This window comes from Argiope bruennichi, chromosome 6, assembly GCF_947563725.1.
Source record: "Argiope bruennichi chromosome 6, qqArgBrue1.1, whole genome shotgun sequence".
Classification (NCBI taxonomy): Eukaryota; Metazoa; Arthropoda; class Arachnida; order Araneae; family Araneidae; genus Argiope; species Argiope bruennichi.
The window spans coordinates 88,540,632-88,561,703 of record NC_079156.1 but is presented as its reverse complement, the minus strand read 5'-3'; the positions used below and the strand labels follow the sequence as shown (position 1 = coordinate 88,561,703).

The 21,072-nt window shown below is 30.6% G+C and overlaps 1 protein-coding gene across 1 annotated transcript in view; it reads left to right on the top strand.

Moving 5' to 3' along the window:
* Window positions 1-1,481: 1,481 nt before the first annotated feature.
* The window catches only part of LOC129971818 (glycine receptor subunit alphaZ1-like), a 38,076-nt gene continuing 18,485 nt past the window's right edge, over window positions 1,482-21,072 (top strand). Inside the window, exons 1-4 of the mRNA XM_056085794.1 lie at window positions 1,482-1,542; window positions 7,684-7,760; window positions 13,952-14,019; window positions 16,130-16,332. Coding sequence (XP_055941769.1) covers window positions 7,694-7,760; window positions 13,952-14,019; window positions 16,130-16,332 — 338 coding nt within the window. The 5' untranslated portion in view covers window positions 1,482-1,542; window positions 7,684-7,693. The remainder of the gene's footprint in view (window positions 1,543-7,683; window positions 7,761-13,951; window positions 14,020-16,129; window positions 16,333-21,072) is intronic.

Below are 21,072 nucleotides of genomic sequence, written 5' to 3'. Positions count from 1 at the left end.
GTACCAATTTATTTCATGATATACTTTTATTTATTTATATTGGAATACATTGTTTTCTTTAGTAATACACAATGCAATTTCATTATAAATAAGAGAAAAAAGTTGTCAATTGAGTTTCCAAAATAGATAACAAATGTGTTCTTTTACTGGCTTAGAAAAGGAGAAAAATATCCTGATATTCTTAAATCTATGGATAAGTACTCATTTTTAAGCTATATATTTAAGATTTCGATTAGAGGTCATCTAAAATTCTAGGAAATTTTGTGAAAAATTAAAATACTTCAGAAAGTGGCAATTACCTTTGATTTGGCGAAAAGGAGTGTAAATAGTTAATTTATAAAATTTTATAAGCCAAATAGCCATGCAAATAAATTTGTAAAAAATAAATATTTTCTGAAATATAAAACATTATCACTTTGCCAAGTATAATTTGTCAGGTTCCTCTTCGTTTCATTACGTTCACTTTATTATTACAATATTTATACACACCACCACCTGCTTAAAAAAATCGGGAAGAAACATGAATGCTCTACAGCCATGCGCCAAAATGAAGAAAAACATATGCATTTCCACAAAGATTCCCAAAAATAAAAATAATAACCTAAAATAAATATAAATGTATTATAGTGTGTCAGTAAAATGATCAATTTATTAAAGGAAGGACCGTATAACATAAAATGCATTATTTAAGCCTTAAAACCGTCACATTAAAAACTAATAAGAACAAGTCCATTAAAAAAATGACTTTCCACTATACCGTTCAATTTTTATTAGAGTTTCTTTTCAAAAAACAGACAAGCAGCGTTCAATAGAAAGCGCGCTTGTTCCTTATGTATTTGGAATTTTTTAAATCTAAGCTGCAAAAAGTCAATATACGAATTTTCTAATGCAGTTCTTCGATGAGAATGTAATTTCACACTAATAAGAATTGCATTTAGTACTTTTATTTTCACATATTTAGAAGGAAAGCACTATAATACAAAAGCTACACCAAGATTTCCGCCACATTTTAGCACAAAAGCACATTTTGTGATCATGTGCTTTCGGTCACGAAAAGCACATTTTGTGATCACGATGCTTCAAAAACATAACGACACTGGAAGGCAGGAAATTTTGGCATGTAATTTTACCACTAAAATTGTAGAATCAAATTTCAAACGAAATGGATCAATAGGAAGTTGTGGTGAATAGCATATAAGCCAGTTAACAACTCCTCCACCCGAGTGATCGTTTTGGTAAAATAGTTTAGCTACTGGACTGCTAACCACAAGGTCCCAGGTTCTATCCCTCACGCATCGCATACCGCTAAATTGGTGACCTCGGACGATGAACCTACAACTTTCGTACAGCTGTTGTGGCGCCACCTATCCCAACCAAAGTCGTCAGACTCACGTGACGCAGCAACCTAAAGCTGTTAGACACACTTGACGCATCAGCACTCAACAGTCATATCGTTCGTCTCACCTCCGACTCTGGAGGGAGAGTATGTGATGAATAGCATATAAGCCTGTTAACAACTCTTCTACCCGAACGATCGTTTAGGTAAGTTACTGGACTGCTAACCACAAGGTCCCAGATTCTGTCCTTATCGCATCTCTTATCGCTAAAAAGTCTTCCTCTCTACCTGCCCCTGAGCATAGTTGCACGAAAACTTGAAAAAGTTATGTGATCTCGTGAATATAATAACTAGAGTAATTTTGATTGGATTTTGACTGGCTTGGAATATGTTGTTATAAAAGTAAAACTTTTGAACGAGTTCGTAAATGGCCGCCCCATCTAGGTCAAAGGGAGTAGAAATAGCGGTGGGTTGAACTTTTTATTTCGCTATAACTTTCTAAATATTGAAAACAGAAAAATAAAACAAATTAGCCAATTTAGCGCCTCATTAAGGCGAACAACTTTTGTGTTTAAAGTTTTTCTATAACTGCATTATCTTAGAAGTTAGGGGCTGAAAAGTTATTTTCATGCCCTAATTTTGACTGTTTCTAACATCAACAATTTATGTTGCCAGATGGTAACTCAGCTGTAAAGTAATCTACCTTTGCCATCCAGGGGAATTTTTTTCATTGTACTTTAAAGCAGAAAATCAGCTAAACTGTTTTATAACCTATATTAACAGTTCAGACAAGGGCAGAACGCATTTTCTCTCTCGCTGATTCTAAATGCAATAGCAGTAAAACCACAGAATTTCTAAAAATTCATTACGGTAATTTGGCACATACCAAAAAATACCGTCCCCTTTTCCTGTTCCCCGAAAAATTCCATTATAATATATAAATTTAAAGTATATTATAGCATTTTTTTAATCTGTAAGCATATAGAAACAATAGAAAAGGAAAATATGAAAATACGTTTTTAATAATACAACTATTAAAATTAATCATGAATCCGATAAGGGATTGTGGAATATCACTTGAAAAAATCTGACAAAAAAAATCGATATTTTTTTCTTGGTCAGATCAGAAATGTATTAAAGAAACACCAAGAAAGTTTTTGATTTAAATAACAGTTGCTAATGTAAACACAATTTTGAAAACTGTTTTTTAAATGCATATTTTCATCAAATATCCATTTCTAGTACAAACTCAATTAATTTTGCATAAAATGTTATCATTATTTTAAAAGTGTGTTCATAAAAGATGATATTAGTATTATTTTTAAAAATAAAATATTTTGCGAAGCATAATTTCTATTTTGTAATTTTACAATTAGGAATTCAGTACAAAAAAATTTGTAACCTTTATTTTCATAATTTCGAATGAAATCTAATGGCAAAAAAAGAAAAGAAAAAAGAACCAAATACATGTTTTAGAAAATGAAATATTCATTAAAATTTAAGATGATATTTCTTATTCCATAAATAAACACAAAATATTCCTATGAACAAAAAATATTCCGAAATATTCCGAACAAAAAAAAAATTCCTATGAGCTTGTAGTGAATAGCTTATAAGTCAGTTACCAGCTACGCTACACGAGCAACTGCTTTTGTATTGTGGCCATATTACTCGGCTGCGAACCATAAGGTCCCAGGTTCTATCCTCGCTCGTAACAATCTTCCACAAGCTCATTTGTTTAAAAACATATGTGTTCTGTAAAATTAATGATGCTAAATTAAAGTGAAATTACAGTTCTCCAAATCATTAAGCAAAAACCGAGCAATAATACATTTGTTTTAGAACATTTAAGAAGAATGTAGCCGTAGCATTGAACTTTAAGTGGAATATTACTATGTATGTATATATAGGTATATATGGGTTTGCATTTAAATACGTAGATAAATATGTTTAATAAAGGTAGGTAAGTATATGTAGATAAATACGTTTATTTTACAAAAGTTAAAATGGAAATTAAAGGAAAAAAATGTTCTTGAAATCCATAAGCAAAATCCAAATGACTTAACTATAATATGAAAGAAGATTTATAAAAATAAATGCCAAACGATAAAATAAAAGTATAAAAAAGTTTCGTGAAATAAATAATGCGGATCTTCGAACTAGGCTTAACAAGAAATGTAGCGTGATATTCCAGAACTTTTCAGGTAAAAGATATGAACAAAGTTCTAGAATTAAATCTAATCGAAATGCTTATATAAAGATATAATGATAATGCTTGTATTTCTGGAATGATGATCTTATGCTTTACAGTTAATATTTTGTTTAGCTTCCATAAAAAAAATGAAAACTAAACAGATATTTTGCTTCACGTGTCACGCAAATAAACGGGAAATACAATATTGGAATAACAATACTTATTGATTAAAAGCTATTTTTGCTCAAATAATTATACACACAATGAATTTTTTAGGAATCAATTTTTACCTAACATGCTTAGCTCAAAACTTCCTGCGTCTTTGTGAACAATAGGAACAATTTGAAGATCAATCAATTTACTTTATATGCATCCATTTTTATGAAAGAAAACAAATAACATATCATCTCCATACTATTTCATTCATATTTCTTAATGAGAATGAGTTGTATTATTTATTTTGGTGAGAATTGCACTTACTGTTGATTTGATGTGGAATCTATTAATATTTTTATATAAATGCATTTCCATGGTGAAAAATAATCATCCTTTTGTTTTGGATAAGTTACGTGACGGACAACTAAGACTTGCGCTGCAGTCATTTCGTATCTAGAATCATTATGAAAAATAGCGGTTTAGACAATTTGATGCCACAGATTTTTTTAATATCCGTTTTTTCCATTTTATCGTCTGCCGCTTATCAGTAAGTTAAAAATTTTCATTTATAAATTTTTTATTACAAATATTATTTTAACCTAATGCATTTTTAACAAAATATAAAATTTAGAGTTAGTACGGGAAAAAAATTGCCCTGATTTACATTATATCGGGAAAAAAATGATCAAAGTGAGACAAAGTTAAATAAATTTAGACAGAAAATAAGATACCAAATTTTCTCACGGAAATTTTTAATTCTTACAAAAGCAATTTTCAAAATTTTTAAGAAAAAAAAATACTTGCTCTAAAAGATTCTATTACAATTTTCTAAATAATTACTTGAAAATAATATTAAGCCGATTTTACTTTACTTATCTCTAATTAATGTGCTTACTTATGCGATGCATTATGCTTTCAGATGAATCTTCATAAATAATGAGTCACAAATCTATACTTATATAAAGCTCAATGTGTGTGTGTGTGTTGGCGCTCTGCAGGCCAGACCGTTTGAACTACAGCTACCAAATTTGGTACATGTATACCTTGTAGGTCGGGAATGTGCACCTGGGGTCCCTTTTTTGAATTTTTAATTAGAATTTTAATTATTAATTAAAAACTAACTTTCCCGCCAAAAAAAATCTTTTCATTTTCCCCACCGCCAAATGAATAAGGCTTCCGTTTTTTTTCCCACGCTAATGAGACTAGGCTTAACATTTTTCGGCCGATAATTTCAAACGATTCTGCTTATTTTCTTAATGTTTGATGCATTTAAAGTAAAACATTGCTAATTAACCGATCTTTCAGATTCATTCTGAAGTACTTTTGAATTAAATTAAAGCAGAATAAAGGAAAATTAAAAATTTCTAATCTGCATAGCGTTACCCCAACGGGAGTAGAAAAATTCACACATTTGCGTTATCGTAACTGACGATGAAAATTCACATATGCGCATTGTGTTCTGATTGTTGACAACTATTATCAACGGATGAGACTTGATTTAAATTATTTTTAGGTTCGTTGTATGCTTTTGTAATTAAATTGTATTTATGTTAGTTATATATTTTTGTATATGCTTATAGTTTTAAGTGCATCGTTTTTTAAGTAGTTTTTTTAACCTGTTTTCGACCGATTATTTTAAAAGATTCGTTTTATTTTCTTAGTGTTTGATGCATTTAAAATTAAACATTGTTAATTTATCGATCTGCTCATGATGAATCTGAGAAGATTTTGTTGACAAATTCTTGAGATATTACATAAATTAAGAAAGATATTCTTCAGTGTCCATAAAGTTTAAACGCTCTGTGACTCTGTTTTCAGTAATCATATTATAAAAAAATGCTTTATTTGCGTAAAAAATATTATTATATTAATTGCAGATTAATCCTTTCCACTTTAATTTAAGGCATAAATTCCACGGGAGCTAACAGAAAATTAGAGAGATACATATTACGTTATGACTGAAGGTCTTTATAATATTATGAATGAATTAAATGACTATCAAAATTTGAAGTTTTAAAATATTTTGATGAAGAAGCTATTAAAGTAGGAATTGCATAAAACATTCCATTATTAAAATTTTAACGAACATTAAGATTGGCGAACCGGCTGGACGCCAAAGGCGGCTAGTCTACAATAAACTCAGTTCATCTTAAAATAGGATAAACTGTAATTTTACTTCAGGCATCGTTACTTTGGGTTTCAGTATAATTTTAAACGTTGAAAAAAAATTAGTATAAGAAAGGAATATGAATGTTTGTTTGAGTAGAATTTATTTGCTTTTGACTTTAAAATATGTGTGTACTTAAACAAATATAATACTTCTAAATATAATACAAAAATTATATACTTTTAAATCAGATATAATTTTCTATGTTTTTTAAATATATAAAATTGGTTCACAAGATTATCGTAAAAAGGATCTTAAGAATCACTAATAAATAAAATTTAAGAGACCATGTAAGTAAAAATAAGTAAATTACAGAGGAAATTAAAGTAAAACTCTGCAGAAAAGAAATAATATTTAATTCAAATGGAGTAATTATTTTTGTTTGGTTAGATGATGTCCTAGAAGTCCCATTTCCCGAAAATTGAACTACTTGAGTGAAGTAATTATCTTTGATTAATATGTGTGATCATACCGAATCTTGTAACTCAAATAAGGAAATACTTGGCTATAAAAATGTTCAGAACGTACGTGACTTACTATCTTAAATAAATGACAAAAACTTTAAAAAAAAATAATTAAACTATTTACTATTTAATCTAAAAGTAAGCATAAATAAATCAGTACTTGAGAAGGAATAAATAAATATATTTTTTATTTATTTTGTATTGTTCTTTCATTAAATGCAGCTCGTCTTACGCCAATTATAACGCTACAAAATTTTACAACACTGTTCCATAAATTCATTTATTCTTTTAATTCTTTGTATGAAATAATCTTTAAATCTTTGTATAAATTAATCACAAATTAAAATTTAAACATTTAAATCCTATTCGATAGTTATATGGAAAAAAAATATGCTCCTAGTTTATTTCTAATTGACATCAGTGAAGTTGACGATATTGATTTTGACAATAAAAGTAAATTTAGCTCTGATTTTTTATTTTTTATTTTACATGGAACAAATTCGAACTTTTTATGTGATTTAATATTTCAATGTGCAATCATTTGTCTTTTAATTATTATTAGAAAAATCCAGCAGAGTCCATTAAAGAACATCAAATTTTCTATTCTATAAACGTTTTGATCTCTCAAATAATATTAAAAAATGTAGATATGACAAAATTTAATCATACAAATAAGACGATATCTCAAGTAGAAAATTTGTATATAGATAATTTATCATCACAAGAGAAAACATATTTTTCACTACATAAAAAAAAGAAACCAAATAACAACAGTTAAAAATTACATTTCATTTTGAAATGATGGATACAAAAGTAAACTGGTTTGAAATTCGATTGTACCAAATCAAACTTCGCTATGGAAATGACATTTGTTTAATGTTTAAGTTTGTTTCTATGTCTTCTTTCTCTTCTCTCTTTCTATGTCTTCTAAATTTCTATTATTCCATGTTTAATTTAAATGATATTAATACATCTAAAGTAGTATTAATACAAAATTATCAATAATTTGAAAAATAAGATATAAATAGGAATGTGTCTAAAACAGTCTAATCAACGACTTAAAACACTTACTATCAGATATGACTTTTCAGAAGAAAGTTAAATTTACTAAATTAATCTAGAGTAAATTTTTAGAAGTTGAATTAAAAGTGCGAGATTTATGTTAACTCCAGAAATTATTTGGGATCCACTATATTACAAGAATGCTTCGTTGTTCGAGGAAAAAAAATTCTGAATTATTTCAGTGCATGTTTAAGTCTTGCCTATTTTGAGATAAAAAAAAATAATTCAAAAAATTAATTATTTCGTTTTAATATATTTTTACAATTATAAAAATATTTACAATTGTATTTTGTTTCTTTTATAGAATCAAAGATATGGATCAAGATTGTTTGGATTTATTGCCAACAGAATATAAGAAATATGTTCCTCCGAAATTCAAAGGTATACTTCAATTATCTTTTTAAATAACTAAAATTGTTAATTCACTTAGAAATCTATGAAAAAAATACTAAAATATATGTTGCAATTTGTTGCCTTTAACAAATATTTAAAAATGCATTTTTTAATTATATACTACTATTTCAATATAACATACAATGTTGCATAAAACTGCAAAATTTAGAAAAATAGCATTGCGCAACATTGTTTTACAATATTGAAGTATAAAACATAATCTTTTGTTATTTTGATCAATATTGGGTTCCGGTAATGTTCAATTTTTTTTTTCCGGTACTCACCAAATAATATTCTAATTATCTGTTCAAATATAAAAGAATATTCAATACTTTTTATCAATCATCGCTTATTTTTTAAAAACCAAAATTTGCTCCATTTCTTTTTTTCACTTACCTTGTGTTTCAGTCTCGAGACCTTCCATATTGCAAATGGTATCTTATCCATCGGGTCATTGAGACCTTAGAATGGGATTGCAGGTCATGACAAATGGATGCTTGACTCGATAGGAGTATCGTACAAGTCCACACTTCAGTTTGGATTGTCTTTTTAATTCAATAAAAAATTTACAACTTTTAAAAAAATTAGGTATTATGGTGGCCTAGCGGTAAGATATCTCGACTTGGAAGGTTTCAGGCTTAATGCCCAAATATACTAAAACATCCATCGTGTGTATGAATCTGGTACAAGCTTACAAGTGGTGTCTCATAGATGAGGTGACGAAATGTAGAAAGGAGGATGCCAGTTCATATTCTGCACTCAATATATGTCCGCAACTCAAAATGACAGGATCTGTCCCAAAACAGTCTTTGTGTTGCTTCAAAAGAGATATTAGGATAGTTAGGTAACCGACTACGTTCGAAAGAATATTTTTTAAAAATTATTTATTTTTTTAGATGTATTGTCAATTATAAACACTATAAATACAAAAAATTATTTAAAAATATAATATATTTGGAGAAATAGGAAAATTTGTAGTAAATTTTAATGAAATTTAACCAAAACGGTTAACACTCTACACAAAATTATAATGCAGCAATCCAATTTTTCTTTGCACACAAGTTATAGAATGAAATGAACCAAATTTAAGAATGATGAATGAAATGAACCAAAATTTAAGAAACATTTTGAGATGCAAAGAAATTATGGGTAAAAATGTACGTATATATCCATTTTTTCCATAAATTTACAACTTAATTTTTCTAAAAACACCTATAAATGAAAAAGTATTTCACCAACAATAAAACTTTTGGTTCATTTCATTGCCCACAGTATTTAAAACACAAGCTGAAATTTTTATGTAAATACTTCTATTAGTTTTTGAGATATCATGTTAATGGTGGATAATTTTTATAAAAATTAAAGTTTGAGAAAATTGAAGTTAAAGAAAAATTTTAGCTAAAAATTGTTTAAAATTCTCCTGGATGATAGGTCAGACCTTCCTTTTCCTAAAAAATATTATTTTGGAAAGAGGAAAGCCTGAACTACAAGAAATAATAATAAAAAAAAGAATTCGCCAATGTGGTCGATAACCAGTGTTTTTAACATAGTCGGATACCTTAAATGAAACCATTTCAGTTTTATTGCTACATATTATGCAGAGTGAAAACAACAAACAAAATTTTTTTTAAATTTCAATTTATTGGTATACTAAAATTTGAAAAATAATTTTTTATCCGCACCCTCTAAATCAAAGCAAAAAAAACGTAACAGCGTCAGAATTTTTTTAAAGATTAGAATTCTTTCTCTTTGGTTTGAATATGCGGAAGTGAAAACTGGAAAGTAGGAAGTTCTTGCAATGACGTGTGCCTACAAGAAGATGCTATCTAGTTTTTTTACTTATTCTCAGTATCGAACAGCATTTAAGTCTTGATCAATCTAATCAAATAATACAAAATAAATATTTGGATCGCAAAATAAACAGAGTAATATACAGCAGTCATGCTATAAAATGATCGCATACGTTTTATGATATGACATTTAATATCCCAAATATTTATTTTTATCAAATAATACAAAATAAATATTTGGAATTGCTGAGCGTCATAAAAGCACTTCCGTAAACTGATTTAATATAGTTATTAAGAAAATTCCTCAGAACGTTTTAATCGCAAAAAAATGAAACATATTTTGTTTTAAATGTTACTGTGCCAAGAATAGATTTCCAAATATTATTAATATGATCGGGGTATTATATAAAAATTTAAACTTTTTAAAATTTAAAATTTAAATTTTTTTCAGAACAACAATTATTGGCTCAAACAATATAAAATAAATTTTTTTAAAGACATTTAGAGTATTTATTGATTTAAATAACATAAAATATAATTTTCTATTACGTTTAGAGTAATTGATTCAAACATCATAAAATATTAAGTTATTATGTCTTTTAAAACATTTTTCCCTTTGGAAATATGTGCTTATCTCTCATGATGCAGAAATTATTTATATGACCTCAATTACAGCAAGCATTCTTATATAGGATAGTTATTAATTTGTTCTATATTAATCAAATGTAATTGGTGAAAATAAAATGTGATTCCAGTTTGAAGGTTGAATTCAATAATATTGTGATGTCGTTAATTTTGTTAATATTTGAGAACCAGGAATTCTAGAAATAATAAAAATTTAAGATGTTCTGAAATAAAGACTAAAATTAAAAGAAATTTTAATAATGACATTATAATTACAGATTAAGTGTGATAATACATTTATAAATTATTGTTACTCATATGGAAACACTGATCCCATTGTGCAGGAAGGGAGTGGATAGTTTCAGTATAGAAATTCCTTGATTGCTGATGGAAACTATTTTCCATGGTATCCTTTTATTTTTCCTTTGCCATAACCAAGATTTTTGGGGATTGTGTGATCTATAGTTCCTTTGTTTCTCGATCATTCAACAGAAATTCCCAGTGTGGTGATCCTACATTCTGTATGAGCTCCTCTACAGCCAAAATCATGGAACCGTTGATCACATGTCTCTACCCATGGTGAGGAAAGTCCTTGATATTTATGCCCCCATAACGTTGGCATCACCAAAATATGGCGCACTGTGCGATACATAGTTCTCCGCTCATCTCTTTCATTTTTAAATAAGTTTGTGAAGTATGCTCATCTTCTGCGTGAAGATATTGGATATGGTACGGGGTAAGATATGGTATGGGTCTTTGTTGGCCTGAAAGAATTTATCATTCAACGAATTATGGGGACAATTCTCCAGAAATGACAGACTTATCATAGTTCGAAAAAGACATGATTGTTGATATGCTTCTGCTGGTTGTTCGGTGACTGAAACAGTCATTTATTTTGAGCGTTCAAACGCATTGTATCAGATATTATGACAGCGTACAGGAAATGCGATAATGTGGCATTGGCGCAACACAACAGCGGATAAAAAAAAACAAGCTTACTGAGAGAGGTAAAAGAGTGTTGATTTGTAAAGCGGCCCGAAAGCGTAAACAACTTTTATTCCAAATAACGTCTGATAAATAATCATCTCCAGAACGCCATTTTAGCAAAAATTGTCCAAAGGGAACTTCGCGCTACGAACGTTTATGAAAAGGTTGCAATTCGCAAACCATTGGTAACATCACGTCAAGATTTTCAGCGACGCCAATTGTCTAAAACACGCAGAATTGGACACCACAACAGTGGCAATCAGTCATCTAATCTGATGAATCAACCTTAACTATATTTTAGACAACTGGATATGTTTATGAGGGAGGGGGGGGGGGGTATTGTTTATGTATACGTTTATATGGTTATACGTTTATGGTTATGGGTTATATATACGGGGAGAAAGCTCGCAGAAGCATTTTTTCCTGACTGCCTCATTCCGACTGTGAAGAGTGGAGGTACTTTCCTTATGGTATGGGTGTGCGATGCATTGACATGGTCTTGGGCCACTTGTTACTCTACATGGAAAGGTTACAGCTGCTCACTATGTCGATATTCTGGGGGATCAGGAAGCATCCTTTTCTCCAGATTTTATTTCCCAGAGAATGTCAAGACAACAACGCTCCTATACACATTACTACAATCGTTCAAAAATGGTTTGAAGAGCACTAAGAGGAATTAGTTAATCTTACTTGGAACCCCTCAGATTAATGAACATTTGTGGGGATATTTGTAGTCAAAACTCCGTGCTCGGTTTTCTTCCACCGTCTACGCTTTCGGAATTAGAGATTGCTCCCCAGGAACAATGGCTTCATATTTCATTAAATGTTGTTCATAACCTCTATGCATCCATCCGACGCACATATAATCTGTAAACAAATCAGGGTAGTCGAATCCTCTATTAACAAAGCTTTTCCCTTTTTTCCTGGTAATTTCGTATTATTTTATTACCCATATGTACAATTAAACAAATATGATATACAGTGAATAAACATATCTGATTCTAGTTTAATAAGCATTTTACTTTTGAAAATGTCCATTTTTATCATTATTTAATCACTAAAAAAATCATTGATTCATATCATAAAAATTATATCGAAAAACCAACAACCATATAAATAAGAGAACATTATAATGTTCTCTGATTTTTACGATATCTCCCCGATATTGGCCTTCATTCAGAACACAAAACAGAGAGGTTTTCATTTTTATTTGTTATTAACTACCTTCGGCAACCATTTTGCTTTTGAAACTGTCCATTTTTATCATTATTTGATCAATAAAAGATCATTGATTCATATCATAAAAATTATATAGAAAAACCAACAACCATATAAATAAGAGAACATTATAATGTTCTCTGATTTTTACGATATCTCCCCGATATTGGCCTTCATTCAGAACACAAAACAGAGAGGTTTTCATTTTTATTTGTTATTAACTACCTTCGGCAACCATTTTGCTTTTGAAACTGTCCATTTTTATCATTATTTGATCAATAAAAGATCATTGATTCATATCATAAAAATTATATAGAAAAACCAACAACCATATAAATAAGAGAACATTATAATGTTCTCTGATTCTTACGATATCTCCCCGATATTGGCCTTCATTCAGAACACAAAACAGAGAGGTTTTCATTTTTATTTGTTATTAACTACCTTCGGCAACCATTTTGCTTTTGAAACTGTCCATTTTTATCATTATTTGATCAATAAAAGATCATTGATTCATATCATAAAAATTATATAGAAAAACCAACAACCATATAAATAAGAGAACATTATAATGTTCTCTGATTTTTACGATATCTCCCCGATATTGGCCTTCATTCAGAACACAAAACAGAGAGGTTTTCATTTTTATTTGTTATTAACTACCTTCGGCAACCATTTTGCTTTTGAAACTGTCCATTTTTATCATTATTTGATCAATAAAAGATCATTGATTCATATCATAAAAATTATATAGAAAAACCAACAACCATATAAATAAGAGAACATTATAATGTTCTCTGATTCTTACGATATCTCCCCGATATTGGCCTTCATTCAGAACACAAAACAGAGAGGTTTTCATTTTTATTTGTTATTAACTACCTTCGGCAACCATTTTGCTTTTGAAACTGTCCATTTTTATCATTATTTGATCAATAAAAGATCATTGATTCATATCATAAAAATTATATAGAAAAACCAACAACCATATAAATAAGAGAACATTATAATGTTCTCTGATTTTTACGATATCTCCCCGATATTGGCCTTCATTCAGAACACAAAACAGAGAGGTTTTCATTTTTATTTGTTATTAACTACCTTCGGCAACCATTTTGCTTTTGAAACTGTCCATTTTTATCATTATTTGATCAATAAAAGATCATTGATTCATATCATAAAAATTATATAGAAAAACCAACAACCATATAAATAAGAGAACATTATAATGTTCTCTGATTCTTACGATATCTCCCCGATATTGGCCGGCATTCAGAACACAAAACAACAACGTGGAAGCATTCTACAAGATCTTGAGCTAACAGGGAAATTTCAGCAATTTTCTTTCTTTTTTTTTCTGAGGTTGTTTTATCATAAGAATTTTGTCTTTGCATAGCTTATAATTGCTAAACTGCTAAAGCAAAGAAGTAAACTGCTAAAGTCTTTGCTTATCACAAATAATTATTGTTTTACTTTTCACTTCACGTGTGCAGCACATTTCGTCTTGTGAAATTAATTCTTATAAAAAATGTAATTAGTTCATATTTTACTTTTTTTTAGGCAAACCAATAAATGTGACTTATTCAATGGTGATATACGATTTGGATGAAATAAACGAGGCTACCATGGTAAGTGCATTGGTTGTTTTCAATTCTTTATTTGTATCAATCCTAATTAATAAAATGCCTGGTCACGTGGAATATTTAAATTTTAAATAAATGTCTGACTATGTAAGTATGTTGTTGCTTTAGGAAGAATGTCTATGGTGTATTAGTAAAAAAAATAATTCTCAAGTATCCAATTTAACTCTAAAAATACTATTAAATTATAGTTTTCTGATAATATTTTAAAATGTTTTGGAAAAGTTCAACATTAAGCCAGGAAATTTGAGATTAAGCACCTGCGCAAACGTGATGTTGTTTTAGAATCGATGCCAGTGGTGTTTAAGTTAGAACACAAATATTTAACAAGTTTTAATAACATTAATAAATTATTATTTCCTGGTGAATTTAGGAAAATTTTGAACTTCAAACTTGAAACCTTGAGATTAAACATATTTCTCATTTGATAAAAGTTGCTGATGGAATTTATCAGAGTTGACTGTCATATTTACATGCTACCCAAAGCTATAATTAGGTAACTCATTTTACTGAAGCAATTACTAATTCTATTTGATAACTATTTCAGGTTTTAAGTTGGAATTAATTATGCACATTGTTCAAAAAGCATGGTTTTTCTATTCTTTTTATTACAAATTACTTTTCTCAGCTTTCATCTTTAAGCGAATAGTTTAAATATCATTGACTCAATATTTGCTCACCATTGAATCAATATTTGCTTTGGATTCAAATTATGAAAATCTCTAATCAATAAATTTTAAAAATTAATCATTTTAATCATTAATCATAAAATTAAATTTTCATAAACATTTAGAGTGTGTTTCCAATGTATTCTCAAGCTAAACAATTTTTTAAATGCTTACTAATAATTTCAAACTAAGTGCTTATAATTTGAAGATTTTCAGTGACGAATACACCTAAAGCAGAACCTATGTGCTCGAAATAATAATAATAAATAATAAACAGGAAATTGAGACTAAAATAGTAAAGAAGCCTTTTCAAGCCTGAAACATATTAGAACTAGGCAATGCAAAATAATCCATATCCAAATTAATAATTGAATGAATAATTATTGTGTTAAATCGAAAACGTAATAGAGGCGGGCATTAAGCATTAAGTTTTGATAATAATAAAATTTGGATTGCTTTCAAATATAAATCCCATTTTGACAGTTATTTAATTAACATATATTTTGATTACAAAAACTTTTTTTATACAATCATCAGTCAATGATTTCACTATAGTGTAAATGGATGACCACGTGATATACGTCAAATACACTGAAATACATTTTTGGCATTTACTACATATGTGAGATCTGGTTATTTGTAATGTTCCTTTACAGTACAACAAAAACCACTGTGCCGATAAATATTAGATGACAAGCATTTGTACTTCCATCATGTAACCATGATGTAAGGTGATATCTACTAAAATATATGTAGGTCGAAAATTATTTTGATACATGACAACAAAACTTTTGTCAAACTATTTAAGTTTATAAAAAATTTTATTTATTAGAGTTTCTTTCATCACTACTAATGCCTAGTGATAAGGTCTCGGCTTCGGCAACGGAGGGTTTCAGGTTCGAGACCAGATTTCACTGAAGAACCATCGCGTAAGCGGATCTGGTGCACGTTAAACATCCGGACCAAACGTCCTCCCGCTGGTGTGGTATGGTGTGGATAGGGGGACACCAGCTCAGGTGCCGTCCTCGTCATGTGACCGCGGTTCAGAATTACGAGGTCCGTCCCAAAATAGCCCTAGTGTTGCTTCAAACCGGACGTTAATATAACTAAACTTCATCATTATTAAAATTTTTTCACTGTTTCAGTTATATTAACGTCCCGTTTGAAGCAACACTAGGGCTATTTTGGGACGGACCTCGTAATTTTGAACCGTGGTCACATGACGAGGACGACATCTGAGCTGGCAACCCCCTCTCCACACCACACCAGCGGGAAGACGTTTGGTTAGGACGGATTTAACGTGCAAAAAACCCCCTTACACGACGGTTCTTCGGTGGAATCGGGTCTCGAACCTGAAACTCTCCGGTTCCGAAGCCGAGACCTTACCACCAGGCCACCGCGGCCCTTCTTCAATGTCTATGTATTTGTAGGACTTCAGGCTGCACGGATATCTGCGCACAGATTGGTTGGACGAGCGCCTCATCATTAACACTTCCATCATTAACAATAGATGCGCCGATTATTTGTGGGTACCGGACGTCATTTTTGAACAAGCCAAAGTGACTCAGACATTCGGAAGACAGAACACTCTCCTGACTATCGAGGAAAGTAAAAGACTGCGTTCTGCCGAGAGGTTCCCATTTTTATTTTTTACTAACTCGTTACTATAGAAACCAGTATTTCGCTGGAGATACTGGATGTACTTTAAATAAATTTCAAATAAATCTTTTATTTGAAACTTCCATGATTTCATCAACAAATAGTTTTTAAGCAATAATCTGTCGTAGGTATTAAAGTTATGGCATTTTAATAATTTTATATATGTTTTGATCATTTAGTGCATGAACTTTTTTTAATGAAGATCAGTTTTATGACATCATAGCGCTATTAAAAAAAAGTAAATGTGGACTCATTTATCTTCTAAATTTTGCAGTATTGTAACTTTTTTTCAATCACCTTGTAAATTATACAGATATAAAACAGAATTCCTCTTCTTTAGCTTCCAACGATGGAAAAAAATCGGATAATTACATATTTTATGAAACTATGATAACGATTTGAATTTCAGGTCACAAATGTAATCTATTGTTGAAATTTAGGCAAAAATATTTTTTAAAAAATCCCCAAACTTCACGAAAATTTGCACGACAAATAAACAGGTATCATTAAAGAGATATTTTTAAGATTTGGAAGGGATGTAAAATTCATTTTGTACAATAATATTTTCAGAAGCCGGCTTCCTTGCATAGGGGTAGCGTTTCTTCCCCCATGAGCTGGGCGTCCTGGGTTCGAATCCCGGTTCGGGCATGGTTGTTCTTCATCTGTGTTCTATCTGTGAGGTGTGTGAATGTGCCCCCCTTGTAAAAAGGGGTTCTGCAAGTAAATGTGTGTTTAATCTTCATATGAGCCAGAAGTCAGACTTCTGCCCTCGGGTGCTCAGGGGTCTTTACCCTTAAAAGCTACTGCACCCTTTTTCCGTGCTAACGTGGACACGATATCATCATCATATTTTCAGAAATTATCGAGGAAATGTGTCGAAATTTTATACACACACACATATATATACATATACATTGATAGCAGTAGGTCAAATGGTCTGGTCTGCAGAGCGCCAACACAAATACATTACGCGCAGTCATCTTTATTGTAAGCATACATACTGGAATTATTAATAACCAATATCATGTTTTTCAAAGGTTCAGGATGATGTATATATTGATAATTCAACGTTTATGTCAACGGCAGGTGAAAATAGCAAATATTTTCTTGTGCGGATTGGTAAGAACAAAATTGAAAAACTGATTGACTGTGTCATCGAGTATGATAAAAACATCAGCTTAACTGCGACTGTAACACAGAGCGATTTGCTTTGTCCAGCTTCGTTTGCATTTTTCACACGCTCACTGTTTTTCGACAGTTAATTAAAGTAAATATTTTGTTATAATTAAGACGATGGAAATGTAGGATTTTAAAACAAGTTTATTTTTCATTATGAACTAGGTTCAAGAAGCCAAAGTCTACATTTAATATGCAGATCATAAATACCCAAATCCATAATGATGACTTGGATGTGTCTGAACCCGCAACCATCTGATTTTGCGTTTTCTTCGTCTAAACTACAACAAAATACCCATCGTCTTAAGTAAATTTAATAATAAATCATTTTCGCTATAAATATAGAATCGTGCAGGGGTTTTCGAATTTTTAGTAAGAAAATGAAAAATAGAAAATCTCACATTAAATTTAACGATGCATTAACAAGGTGAAAGCATATTTAGGAATAAATCTTCAGTTTTCGTGTCTTGAAATTTAGAAATTATTGGTTAAAACTGCTGCCCTTTAATTTTTTTCCTAGACAGGAACAGAATTTCTAGTAAGCAAAATTCAGATTATATGCTTTGATTTAAAACTTTTGCTTACACTTTTGTGAAATCTTATTTAAAAGACAGTATAGTGATCGAAAAAGGCGGGAACTATCAACAGGGATGATATTTAGATAAACGATCTTTTTATTTGCTGAATGCTGAAAGTAGAGAGAAAGGAAAAAGTTTTCGCATAACTTTTCAAAAATTCGGGTTTATAATACTATCGTATAATAACCCAAATCTTTAATTATTTCTATCACGAAAATATGGTGTTACCACTATCACGGAACCGTAGATTTTAAGACTTTTAGAGAATAAAAATCGAATGGGCCGGGTTAGTCTAGGTTTTTGTAAAATATATTAAGTTAATATAATGACTGATTGGGTGTTAATAACAACAACTGAATGGGCCATCAATTCAATTCTGATAGAAATTTTACATTTTGGTATAGGAAAAAATAATAGCAATAGGGTTTCGTAGTTCAAAAATAGTTTTATGCATTAGAAACTTCATATTACGCCTAGTTTGGAATAATTAAGTACTACAGCATAACTTTATCTGATCAGTCGTATTTTCTTATTTTTCAGACATCATTTGCAGCAAATTATTGCATGATCTAAAATTTTATAGTACATATGAGCGGTTTATTTTGAAAGTGGGACATGTCCATTTTTGAAAAAAATGGGGATAATGGCAGTTGTTATGATCTTTTTATGAGTAAAAAATTTATTGTAAAAAAAAATTAGATTCTAGTATTTGGGAGATGGAAGTTATAGCTCTGAACGGTATTGAAAGTCTATTTATTTTGAAAGTGGTGCAAGTCCATCTTATATTGAAATTACATTTGACCAAATATAGTAAGGCAAAATTTAGCTCCGGTTTCTCTATGGTGAAGCAAATGTGACCGTTTGACATCATGTCTGAATCGACACAGAGTGTTTCTATTATCTATTTTTGATATTTAAAATCGGTGGTTGTACAGTATTTTATAAATAATAAAAAGTATATTTTAATTTTGTGTGTCGATAATAATGTTTACTTCCACCACCGATTATTCAGTACAATGACAACGAAATAAATATCATTGATCATAAATTTTTATTGCTAGGACATTCATTTCTATCGAGCGATCGGGATTTTGGTGTGAAACTATCCAGTAACTATTCAATCCAGAAACCAGTTCCTTGCATATTCCCCAGGATTACTATAAAGTAATACAAAATTGTCGAAAACATAATAAATTTTTAGTACGTGAAAATTAAACATAGAAATTTATTTTCAACCCAACCTCTGAAAAAAGCGGTTTAAAAAAAAAAAAAGAAAAAAATACCGATGGAGAAACCGTGAATTGATTAACTATATGCTGGATCAGATTTACAAGAGATGCACCATACAAAATGTTCAACAAAATTTCGATACAACAAAATTTTGAATTTAAAATTATCGATTTGTCAACACAACGAGGAAAGTAAATAATTCCAAGTAATTTCAGACATATAAAATTATCTTTTATGTAAGAAAAATAGGAGATTTATTACATCTGAAAAATACACGGATATGATGGATTTATTACCATATATACCTCCCGTCCATCATGAACATTTTAAAATGTTAAATCCTGAATAAAATTCAATTTAATTATACCTGGTTATAAACTTAAAATGTATAATTTCATTAAAATTCTTAATAAAACTGATTTGTTTTTTATTATGTTATATTTTCTACAAAAAATATTCTTTGTTTTGTTTCACTTTTTATCAAATGATTAAATACACTAATGTCCAAAATTAAGGTCACAAAAATGTTTTTCAAAGTAATTCTAAATGGCTACCAGTAAAATTTAAACAAATTATATTTTATATATTGTGAAGGACCGCTAACACGATATTAACCTTTGTTGTGGGAAAAAATGTTGTTTAGTATTAGTTTTTGGAGAACTACTAGAATTAGACCGTTTAGGCATCTGGGATTTTTGCCTGCAATGTTGTGAATATTGCATTAAAACAAAAAATTTAACCTGTTTCCAGTGAGAATGAGTTCTCATAATCGTTTAGACGATGCTTTGAGATGAAGAACCGTTTGCAGGCTTTAAGCTGGGCTGTCTCAAGCGGAGGTGGTTCGATGGGTACAAGTGGCACTGAAAGTGATATCCAGGTTGTGGAATCAATTCCAAACAAATGGTACTGTAACCAGGAAGGCCGGCCAAGCCCATCACAGAGCAACGACGCCTACACAGGATCACTATTTAGCATTAAGTGTACGACGGCATAGGCTGACAACGGCTCCTCAACTTGCCCGTGACCTTGCTGCTGCGTCTGAAATAAGAATTTCCAGACAAAAAGTATACAGACGCCTAGCAGAGAGGGCTCTTTATGCCCGGCGACCAGTTGAGTGCGTCCCTTTGGCTGCATCCAACAGAAAAGCCCTGCTGTTATGGTGCCTAACATATCAGTCTTGGGCACTGTAAGAATGGGGGCGTGTTCTTTTCAGTGATGAGTCGAGATTTACCACACAGAGTGACACTCGTTGAATTTTCATCTGGAGAGAGCGAGGAGCTCGCTATGATTCCTTCTACGTAAAAGAAATCGACAGATTTGGTGGCAGAGGAATCCTTATCTGGGGTGGCATAATGTTGGGCAGTCGTACACCACTGCACGTCTTCGATGCGGGTACTGTCAATGCACATCGCTATAGGGATGAGATCCTTGAAGCCTATGTGAAGTTGTCCTTTTCTGAAGTTGTGAAATTTGTCCACCTATGTGAAGGGTGCTTTTGGCCCAGACTTCATGTTTATGGATGAAAACGCGCATCCACACAGAGCTCAGATCGTTGATGATTTTCTTGCGGAAGAGGATATTCGACGTATGGACTGGCAATCGAGGCCTCCGGATTCCAATCCTATTGAACATGTTTGGGATGGTCTCGGAAGAGCCATTGTACAGCGTAACCCCCCTCCTAATACCCTCCAAGAGTAAAAAGCCGCGCTTTTGAAATAGTGGGCTTTGTT